At 44.4% G+C, this 17007-nt stretch overlaps 1 protein-coding gene across 8 annotated transcripts in view; it reads left to right on the forward strand.

The window, feature by feature from the left end:
- Positions 1-17007, forward strand: part of rerea (arginine-glutamic acid dipeptide (RE) repeats a) — a 133653-nt gene that overhangs the window by 98937 nt on the left and 17709 nt on the right. For 6 of the 8 annotated variants that reach the window (XM_086278326.1, XM_086278324.1, XM_086278321.1 and 3 more), the window contains 5 exons: positions 4953-5001; positions 5983-6107; positions 8004-8103; positions 8805-8903; positions 15805-15885. In XM_086278326.1, the coding sequence (XP_086134452.1) occupies positions 4953-5001; positions 5983-6107; positions 8004-8103; positions 8805-8903; positions 15805-15885 (454 nt within the window). Of the gene's footprint in view, positions 1-2033; positions 2342-4952; positions 5002-5982; positions 6108-8003; positions 8104-8804; positions 8904-15804; positions 15886-17007 lie in introns of those variants that run through there. The other 2 variants (XM_086278328.1, XM_086278327.1) reach the window with 2 other exon arrangements.

The following is a 17007-nucleotide window of genomic DNA, read 5'->3' on the forward strand; positions in this document are numbered from 1 at the left end:
GAGCTTTAAATCTGAACTGGCATTAACATCAGCACAAAAACTGTGCACCAGGAGCTTCATGGGATCGATTTCTAGCACAGCGCTGTGTTTCAGTAGTGCTATGCAATACGGCAAAGTTTTAGTAAATATAGAGCTAGTATTGCTATTACCAATTCCAATATTGATGGGTATTGTTTAGGTTTTATCCAATATCGCTGCCAAACTGGTACTTTTGAAACGATGCCGGTGCTTAAACGGTGCTCGAACGGTGCTCGGACCGGTGCTTAAAGAATGGAGATCACAAACTTTGTCCAAAAACCTCTTATGTTTTTATTTTTAGCAGTCTCTTTTTTTCCTGCAAAATGATAACCAAGTTAGCCTTTTCTGTTGATACAACATACCTCCTTTGGCTGGAACCAGTGCTTAAACAATGGAAAACACAAACTTTGTCCTAAAACCTCTCATGTTTAGCTGTTTTTTTTTTGTAAAAAGATAACAATGTTAGCCTTTTCTGCAGCTATAGGGCATATATGGTATCACTCTATCAAATAAGAAAACAGCTGCATGTAACTACGACGGTGTTTGCTAGTTCACCTTACATGCATTAATTTAATAACGTGGTTAGCCTACTCAACGTAAATTACACACGAACAACATTAAGCTACTCACCCAGAGAAGAACGGCTGCTGCTGCTACACTGGCAGGGCTAGGGGCCAGGACTCTCCTCTTCGGGTTCTTGGGGGGATGTTGCTAACTCCGGGTCCGATAACAGGCACCACACCCGCAGTAGATGTGCCCGGTGTGAGGTCTTGCAGCAAGCTATCAAATACGGTGCATTTTTCGGCTTTTAAAAAAACGCAATGCGTCGCCAGGTGTTTCATCAGATTCAAGGTGTTACCTCCTTTGCACAGTATCACCTTAAAGCACTTGTTGCAGGCTGCTGAGTTTGCATCTTTTGCTGTGAAGTACAGCCAGACTTTGACCGCTTCGCCTTGGGCATTTTTAATCTGTAGCTCTGCTCTAAAAGAACGTATGTACCTGGACCCGCCCACTATCCTTGCAAAGGTAAAGTTATTGGCTAAAATCGAAAGTGTATGACATCTCAAGAAAAAAAACAGCACCGAAATGTGCGCTGCTTTTCGGTCTGGTTACTACCGTTTATGTTAGAACCAGTGCCATCATGGCACCGGATACCGGTACCCATCCCTGTATAGGGGTAGGAGTATGTCATGATTTGAGATGAATCATCATTAATCTGCACATTTTAATGACCACTAAATCACTGCGATTTCACTGTGTACGAAACACACCTTTTGCTCTTCCTGCATTTTGACATTATTTATTTATTTATTGGAGACCTGTAATGTAAACGTGTCCATCTCTAAAACACTTTGGATCCAGTTCTGTTGTTTAAATGTTCTATAAGCTGTAAATAAAACAGACATGACAGTCAAATCAAAAGCGTTCCAACGTTTTTCATAGTTTTTCCAAAAAACAAAACAAAAAAACCCCCCAAACAATTATTATGAAGCACAATTCAGTGTTCTACATACTGAACTTGGAGGATAGAAACAAAGTATCGATCCTATCGGGCTAATATCAATCAGATACTAATACCAGCGTTGGTATCGACCCGCCCGCCACTATTTTTCTGTTACACTTGAATATTTCAACTTTTTTAATATGTTGGATCTCTTGATCTTCACTTTAACTGATGCATTTTTACGCTGATGCCCTTCAGTATAAATATAACATTTCTTTGGACACGCTGAGCTTTTTCATTCATTCAAGTGCACGAGTACAAAACGAGAGAACCCCCCTTGTGTTATTATCACTGGTTGTGCGGGGAATGCCTCACGTGTTGCAGTGACAGCTGTCCTTGTTGTTGGCACTGATGGTTGCCAGCTGGGAACCCCCCTCCATCGGGGCCCCCTGTTCCACTCTCGGTCTTCCGCTCCCTTCCTCCCTCCTCGTTTGGTATTCCGAGCTCGGCGTCTGCAGCATTGCAATTTCACTCTTGTTTATTATGGTGCAGACATACGAGGAGAGATGAATTCCGTATCCCGCATGCGGCTGTGTCTGCCTGCCTCTTAGTGCGTGCGTGCGTGTGTGAGGTCGCAGCACATGCTCAGTAGTGTGTGTAGAGGAGCGAGCCGAGCTTGCGACGCTGTACGTGCTGGCTGAGGTCACAGCACAAGCTCAGTGAATACCTCTCCGGGAGCGAATGCGTGGTTCTCCATTTTGAGCACCTAGGAATAGGTGTGAGAGGGGAATTAATTTCAACCAGCGTTACACACACAGTGTCAGCACCCCCACCTTAGGGCTCGATGTCAGAAATGGACGATTTGTTCAGTCCCCGGAGGTAGGTTTGCGATCACATTGTCGCGCTTTCCCCGTGCCATTTATCGGTTGCGAGTGCGCGAGTGTTAGGCTCGTCTTATTTTCATGGAGTCGCATTCCAGCTGTCTGACAGGACTGTGTGATGTGTGTGAGAGCCGTCCGCGCCGCTGTCATTGTGTTAACCGGCTGTGTTTGTGTGTCGGTGGCGGGGGAGAAAAAAACCGAGTGTCGGTAGCCCGAACGCTTCTGGACGCGCAGGCTGTCACCGCAGCCTCGCATGCCGTTACGCGTCTGGAGTCGCTCCGCACCTTTTTGTGCATGCGCTTCATTCAAGCTTCCGATAAACGCACATTGTCGGGGTGTTCATCCGCAAGTGTGGGGCTGGTGAACGTGCTGCCGGTGTGGTTATATGGTGTGCGTTAAGACCAGCAGAGGCTTCCCTGGCTCCATTTTGCATCTCCTGTTTACAACCGGGATGATGACATGGCGTATGAAGCAATCCCGGGGAGGGGGTGCAGGCAAAGCTCAGACGGCTGTGCTGCCAGCTGCGATTTACACAAGCCTACCGATCACGATACCAACAACACCAACTTGAGTCTGCTGCTGCTTCTTCTGTTTTTTTTTCTGCTGCGCTACAATTATGTCAGTGTGCCACAGTCTAGCTCAGCGATTGGCTGGAATTGATGGCGGAGGGGGCGGGGCTATCCTTGATTGCACACAAAGTTGCCCAGACTGTCACGTTGTTGTTTTGGGTTTTGATAAGTAAGCCTGTAATTACTTGACAAGATTGTGTGCTAATGCTGAGTTAGAGCAGAACTTGTTGTAACAAGTGGCCATGTTTTCATAGTGTTTACTGTGCTAGGCAACAGGCTTTGAGCTGCTTAATGGGGGTGGGGGGTCATTATTAGTGGGGGCAGTGTTTTATGAATACTCAGCACAGCTGCCCAGATAGTGCTTCATCCATCCATGCCTTCCTTTGTTTGCTATGAATAATTGTATTAAGCTGATGACCAGGATTTCTCAATAAGTATAAAAATCAGCTGCTGGATGCATGATTAAGGAATGCTTGATATATATGCATATATTTTTTTATCACATGCATCAGTGCTTGTGTTGCAGGCTTGCTTTTGTTTAAGAGTACCTGCAGTCTTTATGGAAACTCCTCCGAGCCTCCTGCTGCGATCTGTATTCTGCCTCCTCTCTCAGGACCTGCGCAGCATTAAAGCACGGCTGTCTTCAGACACACTGTTCTCATTCTGGAGCACAGGTCCTCATTTGTCATCCTTACTGCCTCCTGCCAAATGTGCCGTGGACCTGGCCCGACTGCACATTGTCAGAAACGCGTTTTGTGAGAACTTTTTTCACTGTGTGCAGGAACACACTCTGTAAATCAAATAATTTTTCTTCCTCTTCTTTTTTTTTTTTTCTCCCTTTGTCATGCAGGCGTTTAGATGTGCAGATGTGGATGGTATATCTGTTCTGCTCTAATAAATCAAAAGGAATGGTTATTGTTTGTTCATTGTTCGCCACTCACAACTGTTTGGGAAGTTTCAGGCATATGATGGTGTCTGAAACCCGGCTTTAAGTGGGATTATGAAATTGTTATGAAACCTTTATAGTCTTATCTGGAGTGCTGATGACGCAGAGAACCACCGTATTTCATCTTTATCAGCACTATTCATCACTGTAGCTGCCAGTTTCTGAGTGCTTTATATTTAGTTTGTCTTATTCGCTGAGAGCGTTGGTAATAAAACCAAGTGAAGTATTTCGACATGTTTCGGAGCGGCGGGTGGTGTTTTGGCAGCTGAGGTTCGGGTTTTTGGAGTGTGCTGGTGTGGAGGTTTTTGGCAGATCATAACATCTATGGATGGATGTGGATTAAACCTTTAATCGGACTCTCCTGTCTGAAGGGATCTTTTTAAGAAGGTTTGCGTGGTTTGAGGACTGTAAAGAGGACGGGAGGATTGCGGCCTCTCGAGTTTCCTCCAGTGATGGAGTGCGAGCTTCTCTCAGTGCAAATCACGCTGACAGATTCTGGGCTGCTCTGCGCTCGCTTGTATGAAAATCGGCGCTGTTGCCTAGGCGACCGAGGGGAAAAGGCTTTTCAAAAGGAACATCTTGTCATTTTCTTTAATCCACTGCAGCTGGAGATTCGGTACACTATTATTAAATTGCAGTTGCTATGGCTACCAACATTTGCACCAGCAGCCGTTTTCACCCTGCATATCCAGAGCCAGTTTCCCCTCCACCTCCACTCCCCCCTTCTCCTTTTTGGGGATTCTGTTTTATTGCTGCATCCACGTTATCATGCCTGCAAATGTGCACTGCTCGGCTCGCTGTGCAGGAGCAGGCGAGCAGGAACCAAATCTGTAAACACTTTGTACTTTTTCCCCGTAAAGACTTCCACATTTGAAAATAAATGAATAAATACAGACCATCCCCACTCTGTTGGATCTAGTCTTGGTCATGAGTGGTTAGATTTTTATTATCGTCAGTTTGTGATTTTTGCCGTTTGAGCAGTTGTTTAGTTAATTAAACAGGATTTGCAGAGCTGACAGATTTCTCACAGCCGGCTTTTGAAATGGTGACGTGTAAATATTTTGTTTCAATCTGCTCTCTTTGTTTCTTCTCAGGCGACTAAACAGCACACAGGGGGAAATCCGAGTGGGACCCAGTCACCAAGTAAGTCATTGCTCAGCACACACATTAATGTTCGAACCGCAGGGCTTCACCTGAATAAGAGACTAATAATTGCATTATTCGATCTCTGGGTGGGAATTATGTGTTTAGTTTTGAGATACTAGGGGTTTTTTTGTTCATCTGTTTATTTTATGTGAACATACACACACTCTCAGATTGAGCGCCTGATATCCGGCTCAGTCGTTGCAGCGATTATCATATTTCTGTTCACCGACTTTGTGGCTAGATTCAGAAAAGTCTCGTGTTCAGTACTGCGTCACAGACGTAAGTAGTGGTTTCCAGCAAAAACTCAGAGTTACAGTTTTTGCAATAAATACAGCACAGGCAGCAAATGTAACCAAGCTTTGAGAATTTACTGTTTAATTACTTCAGGAGATCCGGATTTTAGAGAGCACTAGTGTAACAGTCTGTGCCCTTGTTTTGCAGAATCATTGTGATTTATGCATGTGTATTATTTGACAGATTAAAGCTGTATTTTACTGTGTAGTCATTAATGACCGGCCTGCACTTAGTAGGACTCACAGCACCAGTTATTGTTAATTTTACAAATTTTCTTGAAGCAAACATCACGCGGTTATAAATCTTTACATGTTGCCTGGGAACATTGGAATAAAATTACTGATTGGATTAAGTTTGCATGATTGTTCACAGTAATGTTTGCGCCTGCTGGTTTTAGTTGTGCTGAAACTCTACAAAGTTGTGTGTGTGTGTTACCCTCCCCTTAATGTCAGGTATCTTTACATAATCCCGTCTTAAACTAACACCTTCAGAGTATTTATAATTCGGTGTCATATATACTGTGTATTAAACTATTGTGACAGTAGCTTCCTGCCGTCCCACCACTCAGGAACACACAGTGAAAAGTTGATGACAGGCGGCTGAAAGAGGATATTTTCTTCAAGCCTGTGTGCTATTTGTAGTGTGACACCATCTGTCTCTCTCCTCCTCCGTGGACCTAATTAGGCCAAGCTCCCGGAGCTGCAGCCTTTCCCCTCCCCTGGTGGCCAGGCCGTAACCGAGAATGAGGAGCTGGTCTGGATGCCAGGGGTCAATGACTGTGACCTTCTCATGTACCTCAGAGCTGCAAGGTGAGCCCAGAGACACACAGGGCCTCAGACTTGGCAGTTATGCAAGGTCTAAAGCTGTTGGAGGTTTTTCACACACACACAAAAAAGGGGGAAAAAGTGATTTTTAAATTGACCTCTGACCTACAAATATGAATAAAATACTCTTTGTCAGTGAAAGTAAATGTCATGATCATGTCTCTCTGTCCAGGATCAATTCCAGGATGGGAATTGCTGAAGTCTCAACATTGGTATTTTATTGCTTTTTATTAGTGTTGCCCTCTGATCACATTCGGTATCTTGGGATGCAATCGGTCATCAGAGCTCGATGGGATGTTGTTCCAGTTCCAGTGATGTGTGTTGACAGGTTTCTGTGTCAGAGGCCACAGTGTAATTAATCACCATGCCACCATGCCAGACAGCATTGCACAACTTCCACTGAAGTTTATGTTACCTCAATTACACTCGGGTCCATAATATTTTGGCCAGTGAGGTAATGATCATAATTGCTGCCGTGAACACAGGTGTTGTCATAAAAATCAGTACATAACAGAACAAACTTTGATAACAACACCAGTGTTTACCTTTTTGCGTGATTCAAGAATTTCAACAACAATATTTTGTTAATGATTTATAAACTATGACGTGCGAGTAAAATTTTCCAAAGCTGTTCATGTTTTCTACAAATGAGGTGCAGCGCGCCCACGAGCACGCCGCAGGTGCCAGCAGTAACTTTTGTGAGTTACGATCTATTTACGGTTTCTGTTTTAACATTTTTTAAATGTCAGTGATACTTTTTACTTGGATAAATGAAGGGAACTATATAGAAAAGTCATTTTGCCACAAACTGCAGCTTCGCCTTACTGTTCTTTCTGGCTCAATGTGACTTTTTTTATTATTCATGAGAGATGTGTTTGACAAATTACACTCCAACAAGTCATTTATTTAGTTTAAATTCCCACAATCATTTGTTGGCAAATACCAGAAATCAGTTTCTCGCAGGCGATTGCTTTTTGGCACGATACCGGCAGCGTGCCACCCACAGCAGGTTACACAAATGAAGAGGTGCACGACAAGCTGAAACTACAGCAAAATGCATCTCACTTCAGCAGCACTGATTTATTCAGTAGATCTACTGTTTAACACTCCTTTTTTCTTTTTTTTGAATACCTTTATTATTTCCTAACAAATGAGGCAGACATAATATCTGAATTCGATTCAAAGTGTTGAAATTATGTTTTGTAGCCTTTCACTATCATTTTAAATGTGAAGCCCAGTGAGATAGAAGTCCTGAAAGACCACAGAAAACAACTAAACTGCATGATGATTAAATTATTTCCATGGTTACAAAAAACAACTTTGTAAGATGTAACCGAGTCAAGAGCTCAAGTAGGTTGGCTTATCGTCAGTCTACAGTCTAGAGACGTCTTCGTTAATGCACATAGAGTTTAGAATAAGGTGCAAACCACCGGTTACACTCAAGAACAGGGAGATCACATCAGACAAGCTGTTTTATTTAATACTGGGTTAGTTTGTCCAGTTAAATTTTATACATGGCCCCCTATTATGAATATGCGACTTTATGAAAATGGTCATAATTCTTGAAGGGTTAATGAAATACTTGAATTAAAGCTGAAAGTCTGCACTTGAATCACATGTTTGTTTGACTCTAAAACTTAATCATATAATTGCAGATATGCACATAAATGGACTGCGCGATCATGTTTGTTCAGTCAGGTGACCTCTGTGTTTCAATATTGAGGTAGTGTGCAGGCTGTTTATTCAACATTATGTGGGTAGCCACGTTTGAATGGCAGGAACTGTTTCCAGGTGTCCTCTGCTTATGTTTGTGTGGGAATGATTAGCTAGATTTGTGGCCTTTCCTTTAAAAACGTTACATCATCTGTGTCACGTCCACAGGAGCATGGCTGCCTTCGCAGGGATGTGTGATGGAGGCTCAACAGAAGATGGGTGTCTAGCAGCGTCTCGAGATGACACTACATTAAACGCACTTAACACTGTAAGTAGCCTTGCAGCAAGTCTTAATACTGCGAGCCGAGCGTGCATCACAGAAAATGAACAGAGTTAACGATGAATCGCAGAGATTTGTATGGTGCGTTCAGCTGTGATTTCACTGTGCAGTGATTTGCAGTGATAAGTCCTTTTCAGCAAACCCATCCTCAGGAGCCGGCAGTGCATTAGGCATAACGCGAGGTTTGTCCGTCGGATTGATAATGAATACTGGAGGAATTGAGAGCAAGAAAGAGATTATAATCACCATAAACAGGGCATCTATATTCCAAATCTATAAACTGGAAAATTAACATAGCGGGCAGGTCACTGTCTCTTGACCTTACTCTCCATTTGCAATTCCAATGAGTGATGCTTGTTTATTCTCAGAGGAAGAGCTCCAGCGCTGTCTGCTTCGCCCAGCCGAATGTGACACAAAGCTTAAAAGAAGCACGGCAATTGATTTTGTCACTGTTATTGTTGTTATATCTAGGCTGGGGTCTTGGGTCTTTAGTGTGTGACATCCCTCTCATTTATAGTAACAGCTTCAGTCACACTTGGATGTAAAATCTTTTTGCGTTGCTTTCTGAGCTCATTAAAAGGTGCGGATACTACTCAGGTGCCCTTAGTGAGACTGGTTGTTTTTTTTTAAAAGCTATGTTTGTTTGCTTTCTCATTTATTTGTTGTTGTTGTTTTTTCTTCCCCTCTAGCTTCACGAGAGCAGCTACGACGCCGGCAAGGCTCTGCAGCGTCTGGTGAAAAAGCCGGTACCCAAACTGATAGAGAAGTGCTGGTCTGAGGATGAAGTGGTAAGAGAGCCATTCTTTTATGTTGTCACGCATTAGCAAACGCGTGCTGATCTAAAAATAACACGGGCTGCATAAATATTAGTTGGTTTCCACAGCGAGCTGCTGTTTTTGTCATTTCATTTCACTCTGTGCGCCTCTTGTTCGTCTGCCGTTTGACTTTAGAGGGAGCTGTTGAGACTCTTGGCCTGGCCTCACAAAACATCAGTAAAAACACTTGTCAGTTTCCAGCTCCTCCAAGGCTCAAGAGCAGCTGCATCCTGTTTATCACCCACAGAATAAATCTTTAGCATAGAAGCCTGGAAAAGGGGGAGAAGAGGGGAAAAAAGGGGGGCTGGTAACGTTTGCCTCCATTTCAATTTCGATGTGAATTTCAGCACAGCTGTTGAAGGGCTGGGATCAGAAAATGGCAGCCCTTCTCCCTGATCAAACACTGCATCATGAGTGGGAAGGAGGGGAATGAAAGCGCCAAATTAGACTGTGTCAGAACGACTGAGCGCTCCGGCTTTGGCCTTGATGCGTTATGACACACTGCGCTGCATGTTTGTATACTCGGGCTCTTTTAAAGATAACACTGCTGAAGGATCTGACTGTAGATCTTAGAAACAAACACCCGCCTCTCTCGCTGAATGGCTGCTGTTAGTCGTTCCTCCTCCTCAATGAATCAGCCTTTCCTCTCGGTGATATTGTTTTCGTAATCCTGACGCTTGGCAGACTTTGATTCCAGCTCGTATCCAGTGGAAATGAATGGGCGTCGTTTGTCTTGTAATCAAACACGACGGACGCGTTTAAATTAAACCCTCGGCCCACGGCAGGGCCGCGGTGGATCACAACAAATTAAGTGAGCCCTCCTTTTTTGTGGACTACTTATGAGTTTGCCTTTTATTTGTGCGTTCGTATTTACACTTGCCGATGGCAGGCACAGCTGTGCAAAGGTAATCAGAGCGAGGGACGGGGCGCGGTGATGGGAGGCTTTATTGCCACACTCGACCACAGCGGGGTCGACCACAGACCACTTGTCAAAGAAACGCTGTCTCGGCAGCAGGAGACTCAGACACTAAAACAAGCTCACAGCAAATCATTTGGGCAATTTGAATAGACCGAATATTCCATTACAGTCACATCCATTATTATGTACATATGTGTGTCTGATTGTGTTATTTTGCTGTTCCACTGGGAGATGATGTGCTGAAACCGTCACCCCGCTGCTCTCTGTGTTCTGCTCCATTCACTCATTCATTTATACGGATTCATCTCACCGTGCTGACGGCGTTATGTAACAAGAGCCGAGGAGCTGTTGGGGAGTCCGGTACGCAGCGTCTGCCATGTTCTGTCCCAAAAGCGTTTTGTGTCTGCGGGTGGAGGCAGTCAGCAGGATTTCACCTGCAACACAGCGTCTGCCGCCCGGGGGGGAAGCAGCATCTTGACTCTTGGCCAAGGACACGGCTTCCACTGATCTGATCACCACTTGTGCCTTTTCAGCCCTGCAGCCTTGAGGGACAGGTGTAAATGCAGCTCCAACCTTGACGTACTCGCAGAAACCAGCCCTGCTGCTCTTCATTTATTCATCATCACCCCCGTCGCTCTTCTGCCTCCTCCACCTCCTCCCTCTTGTATCTCGTCGCCTCCAGGACTGGCTTCATTATCCCTGCCTGTTCTTTTCTCACCCCAGCCATTCTCTTAGAGATGTGAATAAAAGTGACAGCAGGGACCGCTGAAATGACAGAATCAGCCTGTCTGCGGGGTCACTTGCCACCTTCCCTTCCTCCCTCTTTGACTCACATCTCCTGTCCTCCGTGTGATTACGGCTGCAGCAGCATATACTCCTGGACCTCGTCTCAACCTTCTAAACTTTGAGTGAAATGCGAATAATCTCCCCCCCCCACACGCGCACACACACATTCAAACGACAGGACCGCTGCCACAGTCATATGTTTGGCGTTTCATTACAGCTCTGGACGAAGTGACAACATCTCAAAGCAGAGTGTCGTTTGATTTTTATTGTCCTCTCGCAGGAACAGAACATTATTTCACTCCAGAAAGATTTGTGACAGTCAATCCCCGAACAATCCTTCACCGTGACATTATTAGTGCAACTGTCAGAAATCCATCACCTTGACGCCAGCGCCAACCAAAACCCTTTGACGTGTGACTAAGGCGATGACTGCAGATTACGCCCAAGAAAAATCTCGCGTGTTTATAAAATAAAATATGAAACTGTAAATAATTTATCAGAAACATCTACTATGCGGTCTGAGCTCGTTGTAGCTGTTTCTCAGTGGGTGGTTGGGGGGCGCGTGTGGTTGATTTAACCACAATTGCAAGATTTGCAATCTTCTTTATACACAAATAAATTTTGGACTGAGCTTTGAAGTTGACTCGTACCTCAGTGTTTTCAGGCTTTACTGGAGACTTCCTGCAGCTTCAATTAGTTGTTACTAATTTAGTAATAATAATTAATCGTAAAAATAAAATATGTTCTGATTATTATCATTTTATTTGATCGAAAGAGGTAACATTGAGCTGATTTTAGTTAAAGTTATTCATTTAGATCCACTGTGTGTCTGTAGAATTCAAAGGAAATCCAGTTGTTTTATCAGTAAATTGATTCCTCTGCACCTTCTGGCCCTTCAGACTTTGCTGAAGGTCATCATAATGAAATGTGGCTTCACCCGAGGCTGCTGTCATTCCTTCTAGTAAATAAGCGGTGCTAATAACGCACCGGCCAACAGGAGGTGCCCTATAAACAATCAGAAGCAGCAGCCGTGCCGTGTGTGTCGCCACGTCACAGATAGCGAGGCTGATCTACGACTGCTGCAGGGCGGGAGGTCTATTCCTCAGCCAGCTGCACTCTGTTGCGGCTTATCTCCGGCTGTTTCTTGGGCTGATGGATGACTGGAGCAGGGCCTCCGACAGCAACGAGGTGGGGAGGGGGGGAACGAGGGAGAAGAGCAGAGTAGCGGCCCCCCAGTGGTAGAATACAAACCTGCAGAGCCGAGCTGACACCCAGCAGACGGATAAAATGCAACACACCTCCCTGTTTCCCGTGCCGCAGGCTATGTTTAATGTCAACAGCAAAATTTATTCCCTTTATTGTGCCAGCAGTGTGTTTCTTTTATTTAGGAGACGGTTGTTGTTTGATAACTAAGTAGCAGGCAGGATGGGTGTGTGCTGGAATTTCCTGCCACCTTTTGTGTCACTGCAAGCAAAAGAAAGCAGTGGATGTTGCTTTGCTTTGCAGAGGATCAGGATACTCTCACATTTGTTGTTTTAAAAAAATAAATAAATTGAGGGCGGGGTGACTTTTAGGTCTTTTACAGAAAAGTTAAGGCTTATAAAATATACTTTATGGTTGTAATTGCGGGACAACAGTGCAAATTTTAGCATACCTACATAGATTGTGCTTTCTGTGAGGTGTCTGTACAAAGAGGATGTGGGTAGTCTCTTGTCTGTCAGTGCGGTTCCCCCTATTCAAGACTGTTGTGATTTCCTTTCTGCTCACCAGGCCCAATGTAACGGGCTGATGTTTCATAACAGACACGTGTGTGTGTGTGTGTGTGTGTGTGTGTGTGTGTGTGTGTGTGTGTGTGTGTGTGTGTGTGTTTTTCTTTGCTTTTTGTTTTTGGCTAGCTGACTGATTGCCCTCAGCCCTCTGGGTTTATTCGCAGCAGGCTCGGAAAGGTCAGCTTTTAACAACAAGTCAAGTATAATGACTCCATATTGAGTGGAAGTAGCTTTGTTTGCTGCTGTGCTGGTCTTGCGTCAGTGTTTTTATGGAATGACATTTAGCGGGAATTATGTCCTGTGTGTGTGTGTGTGTGTGTGTGTGTGTGTGTGTGTGTGTGTGTGTGTCTGAGTCTGAGCCTGTCTTTGTGATATTATCTTTGCGCCCATGTTTGCATTTATCTTAACCAGTTTTACTGCTTCGAACAATCACCTCTCAAGCAGGAAGTGCCTGCACGCAACAAAGGGCTATTTAATGCCTTTTTTCCTTTCTTTTCTCCTCCTTATTTTTCTTATTTTACGTCTCCTCTCTGGGCTTACAATAGTGCACTGTTGGACTCGGGGCGGAAACTCGGGGCGGGTAAAAAGCGCCAGTGCTCTGGAACACGCTCAGAGAGAGACGCCTGTTGTTTCTGCACAGCGGATGGCTATTTGGTAGCGCTTCCACCACCCAGCTGCCCCCCTCTCCCCTTCTTGCTCACTCACTCACTCCCTCTCTCTCTCTCCCCCCCCTTGCTCAGCTTGCTCTGCCTCTCCGAGCCCCTCCTCTGCCGCTGTGTTGCCTAGCAACCAAGGGCTGGAGCAATCGGAGCAGGGGCAGAGCGATTCGGGGAGCAGATTGGCAGATGATTTATTAGCTGGGCTGGAGAGCAGTGAGCCCAGGCAGCTGAAATGGAGCCTTAAACTGGAGCCGACATGTAGAGAAGGGAGGAGGGAGCCAGCGAGAGAAAGAAAACGAGAGGGAGGGAGAGCACGCATGCAGCTCCTCTGTGGAGACGAACGGGCGCACTGAGTAAATAGTACAGTTGGGGGGGAAACATAATTAAGGTGACATAATTAGGACAGATGCAGGCTGCACGGGCAGGTCTAATTGATTTTTGACGTAGAAGCTCTGCAGGCTCAGGTAAAGCTGAGACATGGAAATTTATCCTCAGCACCACCTCACCCCTCATCCACCTTATCATCTGGTCTACCTCAGGTTCAGGTTTATTAAATATTTGTGAATCCTCAGGTAGTTTTCCTCTTGTTTTTCCCCCGCAAACATTTGTGAAGCTAATACTTCAGCTGGTTATTTACTCGGTTTTGTCAGCGCCTGTCAAACAAACCCTGAAATAGGCCTTCCACCGGTGCTCTGTTGCTCTCTAGACTGCTTTTGAGTGACAGTGTAAATAGTAATCTCCCCCTTAACCCCCTTGAGTGGTCGGAAATTTTTTTTTTTTTCCCCGTTGCATGTGGTGCTGGTGTTAGAGACTGCTCCATCTACTGGCTAATCAGCCGCTACACCTTCAAGCTGATGAATGCAAATTAGCTGCTGTCTCATGACACTTACAGGACAGGCCGTTTTGTTAAGCTGTCAGCTGAGCGCGACTAGCTTTTTGATCAGGCCCTCTTGTGTTTGCTTGTTTAGTCTGGTTTAATTTCGACCTGTGCCTTCTTTCTTTATGTTTTTGTCTGCACAATAACAAAGCAGAGCTGGAAAATTTGAGAATATCAAGTTTGCTTGTGTTAAGGACGTGAGTATAGTAATTCACAAAGCTCTCTCTCGCCTGTAATTTTCCCTGAAAGACAGTTGTGCTTCGCAGCAGGCTGCGTTACTTCTGTAAATTTGGCTTTTGTTCCCCCACCAAAATGAGGTATGTAAACAATCTGTGGTTGCATAACATACTGTACATGGCATGGAAAATGAACTCCGGACAACACAGGAGAGGCTCCATATCTGGTTTTCCCTCCCACTTGTGTCCTTTCCACCGTGTCCAAGACCTTTCTCCACACAAATTGTGTCAGCCTGGCTCCCCTCTCAGGCGGGCAGCTAGTTTTGCCTCTGTGCAGGCTCACTCCATGCTGTAGTTTCCTCACAAGGAAATAGAAACCTGTGTAGTTTCAGTCGCAAGCATTGGCTTAGGTTTCTGTGTGTGTGTGTGTGTGTGTGTGTGTGTGTGTGTGTGTGTGTGTGAGGGGTGGGTAGAGAAGTAAAGCTTGCCCATTCAGTGCTAGAGGCTGAAATGAAAGCTGTGCCTAACACTAACATGAAGCACAGGACTCCACTTCGGGTTTTCCATCCTGCTGCAAACCAGAGGCTCTCTTGCAGAAAGATCACATGTAAAGCCTTCCCCTTTGTAGTGGAAGAGCAGAGAGTGACAAGCTATTTCTTTCTTGTTAAAAAAAAAAAACATAAGAAGAACGACGTCCTGTCGGAGACATTGTGGATTTACCCCCCTTTAATTTTCCCTTTACCTGTGGGTGGACGTAGAGATTTGTGCTGTGCTCCCCGAGGACTTTTCTCTGCTTTTCTTTTTTTTTTTTGCTGGAGTTACTTGGTGGAAACGGTTGGCTGAGATCACTGTGGAACGGGGCTCGCCTCTGGAGCAAGAAAGTAAACCCTTTGGTTGTCTGCTTCGCTGGTTATGAATGTTTTTCAGCCGTCGCTTTTTATGGCTCGCAGTCTGTGGCTCTTAAAGGAGAAGAAATATATGTAGGTTGCTCTGATTTTTGGGGGCTTTCCGACATTGTTTTTTCTTTTTGTTTTTTTGTGCTCACATTGAGGTAAGGGCTCTCGTTGACGTTCAGTTTATTTTTAATGTCAGATTAAATCCAGTGTCACAAAGTAGCCTTCTCTGTCATCGTGTAGTTCACCTCACTTAGAAAGAATTCTTTTTTTTGGACATTTAAATTTTTCTGGGGTTTGTTAGATTGCCAAAATATAACGGCAGAATTAGAAACGGAGTGCCACGCACAGAGAGGCATCTTCAAGTTTAGCTTTTGACTTTGAACTTTCACTTGGGAGATTAACAACACGTTTGGCACGTCTGCTGTTGTGTTTGTTTTCACATTAGATCGTGTTTGTCTAACTGTATGTTCTGCGCTCGTGAAACGACGAGCTTAATCTCAGCGTCTCTCCCTGCCTTGCCTGTCATTTCCTCTCTGGTTTTGCCCTGACATGGCTGTGTTTGCTCCGGAGTTTAAACGGCTGTAGAGGTTTATAAAAAACACAGCAAACCTCAGACGACCGCAGACTAGCGAAATGAAAACAATGTTCTTTGTCGTGGTGTTAAGCAGAAAACTTTATTCTGTGGTACTTTAGCTGACTTAACATATACTCACTGCTCTCTTTTTTTTCTTTCCCTCTCCCCCCCCTCTTTCTCTCGTTCTCTCTCTCTTCCTCTGTGCAAAAAAATTGCAGAAGCGCTTCATTAAAGGGTTGAGACAGTTCGGCAAAAACTTCTTCAGGATCCGGAAAGAGCTGCTGCCCAACAAAGAGACGGTAAGCTCGTTTATTTCTCTCTGTGCCACTGATACAAAAACAGAGAAACTGAAGCATTTGCAGTTTCCTTGTAAGTTACAGAAAGCAAGTTTTAGTTTAATGCTGTGAGGCCTTATTGTTAAGAAGCGCTGCTTGCCAACAACTCTAGCGTAGTATTATCACATCAGGCTCAGGGGAAAATAATAATATTAATATTAAAAATACTTGTTTGCACCTGAGTGTAAACCTGAGCTTAAATGTACTTCCCAGGCAAGTTACACACTCAACATTAATTAGCACCCTCTGTTAGCAAGTAGTAAACAAGTAGTGCAGATGTGATTTGAACCACTGTGTTTACAGCATATGTCAGCTCTGTGGAGAAGCCTGCTTTATCTCATGTTTGTGCTACAGTGCTTTATTATTAGCACTTGGGATTTTTCCTTTCCTTCTCTTGGTCTTTCAGCCATTTTCAGAGCAAACTAAAGGGCAATGCGATGTCTTCCACTAGGATTACAAAGCAATAAACGTGACTGTTTGAACATCAACAAAGTTACATTTGTGTCTGGCCTGGTAGAGAGAATCAAAGGCCATAACTTTGATTACTGTCATTTAATCAAACCTAAGCTAGTATTTTTTTTAATCTTATAAATTCAGAGAATTGTTTCCTTCTTAGCTGATTGGAGAGGAAAATGTTTGTACACTCCAAACTTTTGCAACTGGAGATTATTGTGCCTGCGGTTAGAGGTAGCTTCCTGTTGGTTGTATCGTATGCCTCCTTTAAACAAAAGCTTTGTCACTGACTGCCAAAGTTGTTTTGTACCTCTCGCACTTTGTAAATGTGTTATTTATGTACATAAGCAGAGGGAATTTCCTCCTGTCAGCAGCTCCCTGCTCTTCGTGCGGGTGTGTGTCGTAATCGTTATTGAACGTCCGTGTGACCCGTGCCACAGTACAAACAGGTCAGATTCAGGCCTGGCAATGATTAACAGCAGCTCACCTCGTTCAGTGTGAACTTTGTGTTGGAAACAAAACACAGAAGCCACACTGTTTTTGTGCTTTTACTTCTTTAGATATAAAACCTCGTAAAGGGCTCGACCTGCATTTTTATTTTGCCTGTAATTGGCTGCAGAGCGAACAGGTTCA

The sequence above is a fragment of the Aulonocara sp. 'chitande type north' Nkhata Bay genome, linkage group LG20 (assembly GCF_057382095.1).
Source record: "Aulonocara sp. 'chitande type north' Nkhata Bay isolate Kocher_YH1m ecotype deep benthic linkage group LG20, A_spYH_male_GT1.1, whole genome shotgun sequence".
Classification (NCBI taxonomy): Eukaryota; Metazoa; Chordata; class Actinopteri; order Cichliformes; family Cichlidae; genus Aulonocara; species Aulonocara sp. 'chitande type north' Nkhata Bay.